The sequence below is a fragment of the Plasmodium coatneyi genome, chromosome 4 (assembly GCF_001680005.1).
Source record: "Plasmodium coatneyi strain Hackeri chromosome 4, complete sequence".
Classification (NCBI taxonomy): domain Eukaryota; phylum Apicomplexa; class Aconoidasida; order Haemosporida; family Plasmodiidae; genus Plasmodium; species Plasmodium coatneyi.
Window position 1 is genome coordinate 627668 of NC_033559.1, and position 15109 is coordinate 642776.

Here is a 15109-nt window from a genome sequence, read left to right on the forward strand (position 1 = left end):
TACGATTTAGCGTTTACAATTTTCAATCCCAAACAGGTGCATGCATTTTTCTTAAAACGCTCGCCATATTCTGCATTTGGGCAAAGTGGCCGCGCACGAAAGTTGTAAAATTTGTGAACCGAAAGACCGTAAGATATTTGGATGGGACAATCGGGAATGGACTCATTCAACCATTTTGTTAATTTAAAAAAAAGAAAAAAAAAAAAAAAAAATTAATTATACAATGTATAACATTGCCAACGTCTTGCTCGACAGAAGTGGCACATATTGAAGTTCAAATGTTACGCTACTGCGTGTGAGTTTGAAAACCCGCAATTGCGTCATTTCATAGTTCCCCCACTTCATCACACATCACTGAACAAAACAACGCGTATGGAAACGCAGAAAAGGAGGACATGCATTATGGGTACCAAATTAGGCACGCCCATATCAACTGCATACGTGTGGTCAAAAAATGGGACTTATTCGAAAAAAAGAAAACAAACAAACAAATGAACAAACAAGCAGAGTTAGCAGCGCGGATATGGCCTGAATAAAAAACCAAATCGCACAAAAGGCATCCAGGCCAAAACGAAAAAAAATTCAATTCAGTAGGTCTTAATAATGTTAACTAGGTATTTCCTGTGCTGTAAATTTCGAATGTCCCAAACGTGAAGCTCATCTTCGTATGGTGGGTATTCCCCTAAAGGAAAAAAAAAGAAAAGGTGTGCACATGGGGGGTGAAATAATCTAACACAGCAAAACGAAAATGTGAAAATGGGAAAATGCGAAAATATGCTATGATGTATTAACAAAAAAAAAAAAAAAAAAAAAAAAAAGCTAGCTGGCTAGCTCGTTGGTTAGTCAACACACAAATGGAAAAAAAAAAAAAAAAGGCACACACAGTAGCGCGACGCCGCAAAGGAATGAACAACCCTTGTGTGGACTTACCAAAAAGAATTAACCCCTTGCTGTCGTAATCTCGGCTCGAGTTCAGCAACCATCCTGCAGGGGAAGAAGCAAAAAGGAGATATTGCGTTGGTACAGAATGGGCCGTCTTGGCATGTACACATATGCATTCATCCATATCTGCATGTGCATACGCACATATGCGCAGCACTCACCGGAGTAGAACTCCCTTATTTTCAAGGTGTAGTAAACCACCAGCGTGGACGGCGAAATGAAAATAAAATTTAAAAACCCGTTGTTTTCGTGCTGCACGATGTAGTAAAAGTTGGACTGTTCGTCGAAGGCTATGTGTATGGGGGGGAAGAGACAAAACTCAGGTTTGTCTTTTGCATATTCTACATATTCGATTATGTCCCTGTTTTCTGAAGCTAAACTGATTACGGTCAAATGGTAGCTGATTCGGAGCTTCAAGGCGTTCATGTTATTTTCATTTTTAAAATTGTCATTGTACAGGTATGATTTTGTATACCTCTGATCCTCCTCCTTCTGGTTTTCCTCGGTATTAAAATTTACAGGGATATTTGTCTGATCATCTGCATTGGGGCTATCCCCGTTACTCGTGGAGGGGCTATTCTTGTCGCTTCGTTCATTTGACTGGTCCTGCTCTACCTTGTCAATCTTGCGTATGTACCGCTGCACAAAGAGCAGCCTCGCATTAACCGCGTCTATGGTGGCGATTTGGTTAAGTAAATTTCCGCAAAAATGGGTAACTATTTCGACGTCCTTCGTGGAGGTCTTTTCGTTAAATGGGTCCTTTCCCATCAATTTCTCTTTAATAAATTCGTATATACGTTCCACCTTGGAGCTAGCCAAGACGACATAGCAATAACTGTTCGCAAGAAACACATTGGGGTTTTTAACCGTGTTGTTCGCATGGCAGGAGTAGGATAAATTATTAAAATTGTAGCATTTACTTTTGCTTAACTGTACGAATACGAAAAAGCACATAGAGGTGTCCTTTTCTTGGCAGCTCCCGATCTGCATATTCCGAAACAGAGTCGTGTCAACTAGTACAGTGTTGATAATTCCAGAGTCAGCATCCCCACACGCATTATCTGCACAGGTTCCATTTTCCTGTCTATTATTTGCTTCCGCGTAAATGTAGAAGTTATTTTTCTCTTCATTGATTCCCACTGAGACGTTTTCAAAGTTGTGTAAAATGTTGTCGTACCCCTGGACATACACTGTAGAGCTATTAATGTACCTTATGCTGGGGATAATTTTTCTGTTTGGCGATATGTACACAGCGGAGTCGTACTTCAAGAAGCTAATTTCTCTTAAGTAGCTAAATGCAAAGTTTCGGTAGTTTTCACTTTGCCTTAGGTTCATTTTAGCTCTGTTGCTCATCTCCTCTTCCTCTTCCTTTTGCTTCCTCAGAATTAGCATGAGCATAAGTAAGAACATGAGCGTTACGAAATACTTGAAGCAGGACCTTCTCTCATCGTCGAATCGCTCTCCGCTCGGATTTATCATAATAGAGATCTCCTCAGGTGTGCAAATAGGGGTTTCCTTTTATCCCCGAAACAGGGTAACGCGAAATGTGCCTAAATGTGACACCTGCACAGTGTGCTAAAGTCACGCAGAAACCAGGTTAAACGGGATGCACCGCACAGGGATCAACAGAAATGACGCAGGGAAATGCACATGCTTCCGGTAAATGTCGACTGATGTGCGTAGACTACCACACTGATCGTAGTACGAGACATGGATACCTCGCACAGATGAGCGTTCGTATAACGGGTGTATACGACACATAGGCAGTTACATTTTTTGTTCTCTTATCATAAGGCAATTCTATTCAAATGGGGATGGTGGGCGTAATTCCATAAGTTGGGGTTTCCTTGTGTTGCTTAACCGGGGAAGCCCTTTTGCCTAGCACTGCAACGAAATATTCAGCGAAACGGCTTCCTATTTCTACTGCCAACATTGCGGCTGAGTGACCTTTTCTCTTTTCCACTTGAAAAAAAAGAGGCCCTTAAAATGTGCTCCATTGAGGGGATAACACTCGATTGCAAATTTGCCCAACTCGACAAACGAAGGATAGGTTTATGAAAAAAAAAAAAAAAAAAAAAAAAACAGGGGGGACAATTTTACCTTACATTTAGAGCACTTGCGAGGGGCCCTTTTGCCAAGTGTTCCAGTGACTACGTTTCGAAAGCACAGAGCGTGGTATGCTGCTTATCCAGGGGAGTTGTTTATATACACCACGCCTTTTACGTTTTTTTTTTTTTTTTATATTTCACTAATGTTGGAACAACGCCGAAATTGTCTTTACTCCTGTTCCGTTTTTCGCTAGGTCGATTTTGGAAAGAGCAAACGCATCCATGCAGGTATGCTTACATGCATGTGCCTATTATGCGACCCCAACATGTACATTACGCAGTGTCACTGAACAGTGTATATTTTTATGCGCATGTTCGTTTAAGTTTTTACAAAATGTAATGGGTAAAATATTCAGGCGCAGAGAACATCAATCGAATTCGTGCAAATGAAGTTTGGACGCCTTCCATGAAGGAACATTCATTCATGGCAGTACCGTCGAACGGTGATTGTACCTTTTTCACGTGACCCCATTTTGACCTTACCCCCGCTGCACAGGCAGCACCTCCAACGGGGAAGACTTCAGCGCAAAATGAACAAAAAAACACACCCTAAAAAATGGTACCTATTCAGATATGCATGAGCAATTTTGAGATAACTCCAGAAAAAGTGTACCCATTGGGAATACTACTGATGTGTCCCAAATGTTTCCCAACAGGAGTAAAAAAATTCGAGAAAATAAATGCTCACATGTTGTGTGTGTAGACCAACTTTGGACATGCGCAGAATGCTGTGAAATACGCAACTGTTCTTTCTTTCCCCCCGAGCAAAAAATGCATACATATTTTTTAAACTTTGTCAGTGAGAAGATTAAGCCATCATCTTGCGCTTTCTTACATCAGCACGTGCGCATATACATGCACACGTAACTGTGTAGAAAGGCATTACACGTGTGTGATGTTTTTTTTTCTTTTTTCCAGGAAGGAAAAAAAATAAAACAAAACAAAACACGTGGCCCAAATTATCAGTAACAAGTTGTCATCATTCAAAATTTAAAAAATATTTAAACGGGGAAAATTTCCCAAGGGGTGTTCGTTTTGCTAAAGTTGTATGTGGGTTATTTCCCTTTCGTGGGGGGGTAGTAAGGTAACCAGTAATGGTAACCCTTCCGTTTGGTTGTTCTTCCCCCTCCTGGACGTGGCACCTTCCACTTTTTTCACTTTAGTGTAGCCATCTTTGTCACTGCGGGTTAGGTCCTCGTGTCAAGAAAGGACCATAGTGATAACCCCGCTTTATATGCCAGCGCGAGGGGGAAACATACAAAGGTAGGAAATTTCCAAGGGGAATGCAGGATAGGCTGCTTGCCCTACTGTAAACGCTCATCTCGCTGAGCTGCAAATAAATGGGGAAAACAAAATCGTACGTCGCTCGTTCGAAATAGGTAAGGAAAAAAATATATATATTTAACTATATTGACATGCGCGAAAACGGAAAGAATGCTTTCTTTGAATCAGCAAATGCTCTTTAAAAAAAGCAACACGGATATGAATGAGTAAAGGGAAGGAAATTAACCCTAATAGGATGAAGCCCCATCCGTACCGTTGCCTCTTTTAAAGCAAAAATACTCGCCACAATCATTACTGGGCAGTCAGCAAAAGGAGGCAAAAAAAAAAAATAAAATTTTCCAACCATGGTAGAAGGAAATTCCTCCGCGTAATTTTATTAGCTATTTTTATTTTATGGGAGGGAAAAACGATACGGGTATTTTTTCCACCCCCAATCCTCGTAATCCTGTGCATGCATTCCTCACGTCACTTCTTGCGAAAATGTAACCATGTGCCGATAACACAATCGTGACCATCGAAAATGTGCCCGTTAAAATCGACTCCCAAAAGGGCATACACAGAATCCTAACGGGAAAATACGAACAAAGCGAAAAAAGTCGCGAGGGTGCAGAAAAAAAAAAAAAATTCCACTACATGTCAATGCGCAAAATTTTTGTGAATCGAGGGAAAAGTCGCACAACGGAGTTTTCTTTTTCACGCACAATAGTTAATCCTCCACACTTGGTGGACGTTTCCCATTCGACTGAACAACCGCAATGGTTGTGCTCTTTCTGACAAATTCACTCCCGCTTCTTAACCCCGCGTAGGAGTCCATCTTCCATGCACGAATCGGGGAAGTGCGCCAATGAGAAGAAATGGGAAAGTTGCCCCGGAAATTATTTACAATTAATTATTCCCCCCCACTAGGAAGCACCCATGAGGGTGTATGCGCCCTCAGTGTAGCGGTGGTGCCACAATCAATATCACCTATGTCCCGTCGGTGACCCCCCAAACGGCATGGACCGCGGGGTAGACACAACGTGGCCCCCAAAATGGCAGCCACTATAATATCAGGAAAAGAGTCTCAAACGGAACATAGGAACAGAAGTGCCAACATGGATCCTACCCATGTCAAAAGTTTGACAAAATTACTTCTCCTCCTAGGGATCATAGTTCGTGTAATTATTTACTACTACAGCCTGTGGCATGACAACCATTTCGATGTAAAGTTTACAGACGTCGATTACTATGTCTACTCAGATGCTGCCAAATATGTCCTCCGGAATGAATCTCCTTATAAACGATACACCTATAGATATACACCCCTTTTGGCTTACTTGATGGTGCCCAATTTTCTTTTTCATTTTTCCTTCGGCAAAATCCTATTCTCATCATTCGATTTTCTCATCGCCATTGTCTTGATTAGAATTTTAAGAATTAAATACCCCGCATGCAAGAATTACATTTTTTATGTTTCCTTGTGGATCCTAAATCCCATGGTGATCATCATATCCATTAGGGGCAATGCCGACTGCATCCCCTGCTTGTTCGTTTTGTTAACTCTCCTTTGCATTTATCAAAAGAAAATTTACCTCGCTGCTATTTTTTATGGGCTAGCTGTTAATTTTAAAATATACCCAATTATCTATGCCCTCCCTCTGATGCTTTATCTGAACAAAAACTATTTGGCCAAGGAGAATTTTTTCCAAGGGGATAAAAAACAGAACCTTTCTGTGAATCCGATTAGCCGCACTTTACGCTCAATCGGCCGACTTTTTTCTGGACTGCTTAAGCTAAATCGGGACCAGCTCGTGTTTTCCCTGTGCAGTTTTGGCACCTTTATGCTGCTAAATGGGGTCTTCTATCGAATGTGAGAAATTACCCCCCGTGAAGATTAATGCACGAATGTTCGCACGGGTAGACCCACTTACAGATAACCTGCTCGCATATGGGTATATTCTTTTTTTCCCCCATGGCAGGTACGGATACGCGTTTCTGCACGAGTCCTTCATATACCACCTCGTGCGTCGGGACCACAGACACAACTTTTCCCTCTTCTTTTATCTTATGTACCTGAGCATTGAGGGGAACTCCAAGGTAACGCAGTGTCAAGGGGCTCTCCCGCTTTTGCCTTGCCCTGCCAGCCTTAACAAATGGAGGGTGGCAACCAGACAGCACAGCTACAGTTACGATGAGAGAAAACGGCCTTGTTTTGCTAATTGTGGCTGCTTCTTAAGAGGCTACCTTCCCTCCGGCGACCGTGAAAATGCACACTCACACATGCGCAGGAAGGAAACTGCTTTTCCTTACACCCACATGCCGCAACGTGCCCCAATTCGCCCCCCGTGCAGATCATCCCTCTGATAACATTTGTTCCCCAAGCCGTCTTAGTGGCTTTGTTCGGCTTTAAGTACGCGCGGGCCAATTTGGAATTATCCATGTTCCTGCAGGTAAATATATTACCATAGGGGGAGGCGCCTTCATATGGCGCGTATGTAGATGCACGAAAGGGCATTTGTTTATCCTGTTATGCCCTGCTTTGTTCTGTTATTTATATTTTTTTTCTTTCCTTCCGTCATAGACCCTCGCCTTCATTGCCATGAACAAAGTGTGCACCTCGCAGGTAAGAACAGAGGGGAATATGGCCATGAGTCGTGTTGGCAAATGCGCTTAGCTGTGAAAGCAACGCTCAGTCGTATCGCAGTCCCATACATAAGGAGAGACGCACCGCACCAACGTAGATTGTTTCGTACAGATGCTACTTTTGCATGTATTAACCTCTTTCAATAGGTGCACCTTTCGATAATACATTTTTCTCCCGCCACCCCCGTTTTCTTTTCAGTACTTCATTTGGTGCCTCCCCTTCATTCCTGTTGTCCTGCACTCCATAACGTTAAACAGGGTAAAAACAGCAGAGATTATCGATATGTGCATCTACGTGTGGCAACTCGCAAATGTCTGCATGTGAGTCCTCCTCATCTCCCTCATCCTCAAACGCTTGTACATATATCCCTTTGCAACGTTTAACAGAAAAACTTGGCCCTTATTGCGGGAGCAGTGCTCTTATTCATTTTAGCCAAGGTTTGCAAAAGCGAAAAATGGGTTGAGATATTCTTGGGGCGTGCGATCTCGTGTCACCAATTCTCACGCCAACATGACCAAGCGCTCTTTTAATTTTCCTCTTCCTCAAGAAGACAAATAAACAACTAATCGAACAAACATGTTCGTGCGTGCTCATGTTTCCACTGCACACAGGTCACCAACACAAACTACTCCCTTTTTTTATCGACGCGCAGGCAAACTGGCTCTTGTGGGCGTATTACCTTGAATTTAAAGGATATAACACCTTTTTGCAGGTACAATATGAAGTCCCTCACATAGTTGGGAGCTACACAAATGTTAGCAACGGAGGAACGAGTGCTAAATGCGTTTCTAGGATAGGCTCCCCACCAATCCATACATCCATTTTGATACCTCCTCTCCCTCTTTCCAACACTCGCAGTTGTTCTACTCCTCTATTTTGTTCCTTATTTCTGAGATGATCATCTGTTGGGTTTTTATGTACCTTCATTTTACGGAACAGAAGAAGGACGTATGATAAACAGACTGATGCAATTCTTACATAACCGTTGGACAATTTTTTTTTTTTTGTTTCTACTTTTTATCGTTTGAGCAGTTACGTGTAATGTGTAGTCTTTCGTTGCAATTAACTTTTTAAGTGTTGGGCTTTAATTTTTGTGCGCTGCGCTGTCCTTTTTTTTTTTTTTTTTTTTTTGCTTAATTTGGAACATATTTTCCACCCTGTGATAGATAGGTGAAGGTGCAAAAATGCGCATTGCTTGGCATGCTTTGCTAGACATTTTTTGCTAACCTTTTTTCGCTTGACATATTTGGCTTGTCATATTTTACCTGACTGTTCAGGCAAAATGCAACATTTTTTTTTTTTTTCTATCCAAAATATTAAAAAAAAAAAAAAAAAAAAAAATTCCACGCTCAGGAAATTACTGCCAAACAGTAGCAAACATTCTGATGTTGTTACGAAGGGGAAGAATTTACGTGAATATCATGCACGTGGGAACGACGCAAGGTTGTCTATTTTTCTTTTTTTCCTTTAAAATGGTTTAATTGGATATGTAATTTCGCATTATTCTTCTAAGCAGATTGTGAAACATCGCAACAGAATTGTTCTTTTCATGCAGCGCTATCCGCGCGATGTGTATTTTTGACAGTTTAAGGAAAAGTCCCACAGCATTTTTTGGCTTTGCCTCCGTCCCTGCTTCGGCTTTTGCATACCCGTTTTTTTTTTTTAAGTGTTATTTTTAATTGTTTCTTTTAACTATTCCTTTTAATTATTCTTTTTTTTTTTTTTTTTTTTCTCACGTGACTGTTCGTGTAAAAATATTTCCCACGAAAAGACGTTTCCGCAAGTTTCCCCTTTTTACACTTTTCAGGAAGCCCCCCAAGTGTACACATACACACATGTACATTATGCCTATACGCACGTATGTGAATGTGCCCTTTTTATATGCACCAGTATAGACGCATCTTCACGTGGTCTTTGTAACAGGTTTGAACGCTACGCCCTCGCGCACGTAGTCCACTTTTCCTTTTTTTTTTTTTCACCAAATAAGCATAAAAAAAGAACAAAAAGAGCAAACATAATGACGGTACATGAACTGCAAAGTTGTTACATGTCCGAAGCTTGTCCCTTCGCTATCATGTAAAATTGTTGTAAAGTCTATTTCGCGAGAAAGAAGTTTTTTTTTGTTTACATTCGCGTGACGTAAAATTTTAACGTCCTTGCTTTGACAAAATTAAGAAGAAACACTTTTGTGGCGTTAAACACATTTTGTGCATTTCCCCTATTTGTAAACTTTCATATGCAACATACGACTAAGGGAAGACAGCTGATTCATTTGTTCAAAATACGCTTGTAGCGCTTGTAGGCTTTTCCCCGAAGGCCTCAGTTCAGCACATTTTCCTCCAAGATTACACACGGGAAAAAATGCCAAGGGGTCACAGCACCAAATATTATGGATTTTTTTTTTTTTTTTTTCCATATTGAGTGAAAATATAAACAACTGATTGGGAATCATGCACCTAGGGGGGGTCCTGAATTGCACCAACTAAAGACAACTTGTCCCCTCCATTTGAAGCACCCCGTTGTTCCGCTTTTTTATTTTTTCAGTCTTTCTTTCTCTTTTACCACAAAATGGACGTGAATAAAAATGAAGAAAAAAACATGAACTTGGACGAGCTGCAGGTGGAGGCTTCCTCCAAGGAGGAGGCGATTCGGGTGTGCACCCGTATAAGGCCCCTATTCGAGAAGGAAGTAAGTGCTCTCGTCGTTGCGTGCTGAGTGGCGGTATGGTTGCATAGGGATATAGATATGTAATAACATGTCTTCTTAGTGACATAGCTCCGTATTGACGTGGCTGTATTTTTGTCTCGCCCCCCCTTTCAGATCAACAGCGGCCACCTAAAAGCGTGGAAAATGAACGAAACAGACATGCAGCTAGTAGTCGAGCCGCTCTCCCTAACCGAGATGCTCAACGCGAGGGTTCAGAAGAAGGGAAACAAAGTGGAATTCAAGAAAAATGTGGAAAAGTCGGAGGGGCAAAAGGCCGTCTTGCAGCGGTATTACGCGTTCGACCGGTGCTTCGACGAAAACGGTAATGAGCAAATACACATAGAATGTGTGCAACTAAACGTGTCTAATGGGCGAATTTGTGAGTGTCGCCCGTTTTGCCAATTACCCTACCCAACGCGTCAGTGACGTCACGTCTTTGCAGCGTTTCTGATTTGCGTGACACTTTAATTCATGATGAGGTTACTTTTCCATGCTTATCACATAACTGTTTGGTCTTTTCTTTTTCCCCCCCTAAGTTGGCAATGAGGAGGTGTACAAGCACCTAGCAAGAGACATAGTTCTGGACACATTTAAAGGAATAAACGGGTGTATCCTGGCTTACGGGCAGACGGGGTCAGGAAAGACACACAGTGTGATGGGGGTACCCACGGACCCAGGTATGCTGCCAAGATCGCTGGCGGAATTCTTCAACGGTATCGAAAACCCATCTTCCCTAAATGAAGATAATAGTGACAGTACCAATACGGATGAAGAATCCAATAACAACACGAAAGAATTTCTGATGAGCGTAACTTACCTGGAAGTGTACATGGAGAGGGTTAACGATTTGCTACAGGAAGGATACAGAGGTGGGGCAACTGAAAATCTGGATGTGAAGGAAGACCCCAAGAGGGGCTTCGTTGTGATAGGAGTGCAGGAAGAAACAGTAACATCTATAGATGAAGTAATGCTTCTAGTTGCGAAGGCTGAACAGAGAAGACACATTTCGCAGACCAATTTTAACGAAACGTCTTCCAGATCGCATACTATTTTTACGGTCATATTGGAGTCTAATCAGGTGCTAAGTGATGGCACATCCATTAACAAAAGGGGGGAACTGAAGATAGTAGATTTGGCTGGAAATGAAAGAGCAGGAAGAGCAGCCGAAGGGATAGAAAATGCGAAGACGCTGATAGAAGAGGGGAAGGCTATTAATAAAAGTTTGTTCGTTTTAAGTGAAGTCATTTCCAAGTTGTCTAAAAGAGCCCAAGCAATAGCAGCAGGAGATGAAAAAAAAATAAAAAAAATTCAAGAAGATTTAGTTTTCATACCATGGAGAGATTCCAAATTGACAAGAATTTTGAGTAAAAGTTTGGGGGGCAATTGTCGTGCTTCTGTAATTGTGGCTGTCCATCCGTCTCATTTTTATCTCGACACCTCCTTTTCTACCCTCCGTTTCGCATTAAAGTGTAAGACAATTAAGAAGAAGATCCAAGTGAATTACCTCTCAGCGGAGCAGTCAGTTATTATGCAGCAAAAGGAGTTGATAGCCAAGCTGCAGAATCAGCTGAAGAATCTGGCAACGACTAAAAATGTAGACAACCATCTCATAGGGGGGGAGAAAAACAATGTAAGTGCTAGAAATCCAGAAGATGATGAAAAAATATTAGCCCTAAAACATGAGCTGGAAGAAAAAGTGAAGAAGTTCCAAAATTTTATCCTAAAGTCTGAGTTCCATGTGCATCCAAGTAACTACAGAACGTTGAGATCTATGGATGGCAACACGGAAAAGTCGCTAAAACATTCTATGACCATAAATAACAACATAAAAAATGAATACACATGGCTGAGATCCTTTGATACGCATGAGTATGACTCCAAGTGGGAGGGGTTGGATAAGTATGAAGACCAGAACGATCAGGAAAACATTAACATCTCCAAAGCTATGGATTATTTGAAGAATAAACCTCCATATAAATTTAATTCTTCCGAAATGAGTGAAGACGCTATGTCTAATGAATCTCAGAAGGATGATCTGATTTCCCTCAATTATTATAACGAATTGGAAGAACTGGAACGCTTGGAGAAGAACGAGTTGAGTAGGAGGAAGAGGAGGGAGAAGGGGGATGTCGCCACGGGGAACACTTCCGCTAATAGGGTGTATGGTGAACTCAGCAAGTTAAGCACCCTGGAATACTCCAACCTGGTGGATGAAGAAGACAAGGGAGAAGCTGTGAAAGGGAAAAGGACCAAGAAGAAGAAGGGGAAAAAAGCCAACAATGCAGATGTTCTGAACAGGGATGTGACTGATTCATGTAAGGGGAAGGAGAAAGATAAGCCGAAGGGAAGGGGAAACAAAGTTGGGACACACCACCTGAGGAAGAAAAAAACGGTCAACGATGGGAAGTTCAAAAGAGGGTCCTTTGGTAAAGCGGCTGGCGTAAAAAGGGGGGGCAGCGAAGAAAATGGCAAGAGCGAGGGAAGTGAACTCTCTGAGGGGAGTGACCCTGATGACAGAAACGATTCAAATCAGCAGACCAACCTGGAGGGCAATGACGTGCTTGAAAGGGAGACCAAGTGGGAGGGCGGAGCCGACCTGGTGAGACGGACCTCCTCCGTGAGCTTCGCCCAACCGAGGGAGCAGGACGAAAACGAAAAAAGGACCTCCATCATTTCCAACCTGAAGGAAAAAATTGAAGAAGACCTGAAGAAGAAAAAAAAAATCATCAGCAGGAATGTCGAGCTGAACAAGCAAATCAAATTTATTATGAAGCTCATGCAGAAGGTCGGTCTGTCTACCATTCTAACAGGGACTGTACCACCAGGAAGGAACATAGAAAATGTGCTACAGCTGCAGGAGAATTTGAGAGAAAATCTGAAGTTATGCGACGGGAAGAAGTCGATGCAGTTGATCAGTGGAGACAAGGACGATTCGGCTGCAAGGCGTCATCATCTGAATGGCCACGCCGTAGAAATGGTGGAAGGGGAGGAAGATCTGCTAAATGGACCATTCGACGACAACGAACAGGAAGCAGAGTACAATGAGTCCATATCACACGTTTTCATAAACGAAATGTTTTTCTCCTTCGTTTTGAGAATTCAACAGAGGGATGACCCAAATGGGGAAGGGTTAAAAAACGTAGAAGAGGTACTGAAGGGTGAAGAAAAACCATATGATGTGTCGAAGAAGGCGCTGGAAGACATACTCGGAAGCACCATCGCAAGTAGGGTGGATGACCATGAGGAAGGGAACCAAACAAAGAATGTAAAAGATGAAAAGAGCAACAAAACCATCGACTCCATTCTGAGCATGCTTACCCCATGGGAACAGAAAATATTGGCCCTACTATACGAACAACAGAAAATGAGACAAACTGTCCAAAAAATGAAGGAGAAATTCTCACAGCGAATTCAAAATATTAATATTTTCATTAAAAAAATATTAACCGATAAGGTAGAAGTGGAGAAACATTTCAATCGAATTATTAAGGCGACAGAAAATTACAAAAATGATCTGCTGAAGACGGGCGATGTAGATTCTAACTTCAAGTTTGCAGGGATGATGAAGAAGCTAGAAGAGCTGTCCATAGCGCTTGCAGAAAAAACCAGGGACTTCAATGTCTTGGCGGAATTTCACCTAAACTTGAGGAAACAAATGGAGAAGAAGGATTCGCTAATTAAAGAACTACGGGAAGAGAACAAGCTGTTCTATCTGGTCCCAAAGTATAATGACCTCCTACAGGAGTTAAGCGAGCAGGATAATCAAACCAGTGAGGCGGCCAAGGAACTGAAGAAGGAGTTCCTTCTCATGTATGGACGACTAATGCTCTCCAGAAAGAGACTACAAGAAAAGGAAGTAATCGAAAATGACATGCGAAATTTGAATAAAAAAATTTACACCGAGTTGGTAGAGTCTATAGCCATCATCAAAAATCTGGAGTCGCAAAATAGGTTCTTAGAATTTAAGTTAAATATGGAGAATAAGAAAAAGGTGGAGAAGGTGAAGAAGCTGATGAGGGAGAAGGAGATGCTCAATAAGATTGTAGGAGAGATGGAGAAAATGCTCGAGGAGGCCAACATCGACGCCAGCGAGGTGAAGAATGAAATTATGGCTAGCTACAATAATGGAAACATCTCGATCGGCGACGTGCAGAGTGAGGAAGACGGGGAGCAGCACGACAAGAGGAAGGACTCGGGGGCGAAAAGGAAGAAGCGGAAGGAGAAGGAAAAAGGAAAGGAAAAGAAAATGAAAAAGGGAACGGAACAGGGGGGCAAAAAGGGAGGCATGATTCCCCGCAGAGTTGACGCGAATGATGATGATCCAAATGGGACCCAAAATGATACCGAAAGGGACTCGAGGAAAAAAAGCACGCTTGAGGAAATTGCGCTCAAGGGCAAAGCCCCCCCGAAGAGGCAACAAAAAAAGGAGGCAACTGTCAATCGCGCATATTCAGCAGAAAAAATCATCAAAAAATCTGTTAGCAGGATAGACACCAATTTGTCCCTCAAGAGAGTTGGCGTTAGAAAAGGGACCTCTCGGGATAGAGGCGCTTCAAACGGTCTACGCGGTGTAAGTCGTTTGCGTGAAAGTGGGAAAGACAGCCCACTGGAAAAAAACGCCCAACTAGAAATTAACAAAAAAAGTGTAAACAAGGTTAAAAAAAAAGTGGGCAACGACGTGGGGGATGCAGGTACGTCTGAGAACCTTAAGTACAAAAATAGCATTGCCAAAAGAATGGGGAAAAAAAAGATACAAAATAGCGATTTAGAAGAAATGAAACTTTTGGGCGACTTATACCCCAGCAACAGCGTCGAAAAGAAGAGGAAGAAGAAAAAAAAAGTTGTTAAGGGGAAAAAAAGAAACCTGTTAAAATACTTAAACAAAGGGGGCAGCATCAGGGATAAGGAGAATAACGAAACGGTGCTCTCCGACGAAAATGAATTTCAGGACTACAAAAATGGTAGCTCCACGACGGACTGCGAAGCGAACGAAATGCGCAACATACTGAACCAGGAAATTGAGAAGAAAAAGAAAATAAGCAAGTGATATTGCGCCTACATGGGGGAACAACAGGAGCCCACGAAAGGTTCGCCATCAGGGAAAAAAAAAAAATATATATATATTCCAAAGAGGGACGTTAAATGGGTCACTAAATGGCCAACTAAGTGACCAACTAAGTGGTCCTCCTTGTGAACATTTTTCTCTCCTTAAATAAGCTTGCTATACACATTTCAGACGACTTTGGGCATTCCGCGCCGCCACCCGGCGAGTTACCGCATAATGGGTAGCGACTTCGTGTGCAAGTGCAGCAACTAGCCATTTTTACCAAGTGCATATTTTTTTTTTTTTTTTTTTTCCTAATTGACGAATGGATAGCTAGCCAAAATGTCAACAACTGTCTATTGTAACTTATAAAAGAGGCCAAGTCAAAGTTGTCTTTTTCGC

The 15109-nt window shown here is 42.0% G+C and overlaps 3 protein-coding genes across 3 annotated transcripts; 2 read left to right on the forward strand and 1 right to left on the reverse strand.

Annotated features, from left to right (window-relative positions):
• Positions 1-587: 587 nt before the first annotated feature.
• Positions 588-2421, reverse strand: PCOAH_00007380 (Uncharacterized protein; the record flags this gene model as incomplete). The annotated part of the gene is made up of 3 exons (XM_020057548.1): positions 588-682; positions 931-984; positions 1104-2421. The coding sequence occupies 3 exons, from the start codon at positions 2419-2421 to the stop codon at positions 588-590; spliced, it is 1467 nt and encodes a 488-aa protein (XP_019913157.1).
• Positions 2422-5365: 2944 nt separating this feature from the next.
• PCOAH_00007390 (Mannosyltransferase) lies at positions 5366-7911 on the forward strand (the record flags this gene model as incomplete). The annotated part of the gene is made up of 7 exons (XM_020057549.1): positions 5366-6183; positions 6293-6410; positions 6665-6763; positions 6895-6936; positions 7156-7215; positions 7610-7669; positions 7816-7911. 7 exons carry the CDS (start codon positions 5366-5368, stop codon positions 7909-7911), a joined length of 1293 nt encoding a protein of 430 aa, XP_019913255.1.
• A 1614-nt stretch (positions 7912-9525) lies between these two features.
• PCOAH_00007400 (Kinesin-related protein) lies at positions 9526-14710 on the forward strand (the record flags this gene model as incomplete). Its single annotated transcript, XM_020057550.1, has 3 exons — positions 9526-9645; positions 9778-9985; positions 10200-14710. The coding sequence occupies 3 exons, from the start codon at positions 9526-9528 to the stop codon at positions 14708-14710; spliced, it is 4839 nt and encodes a 1612-aa protein (XP_019913249.1).
• Positions 14711-15109: the final 399 nt, after the last annotated feature.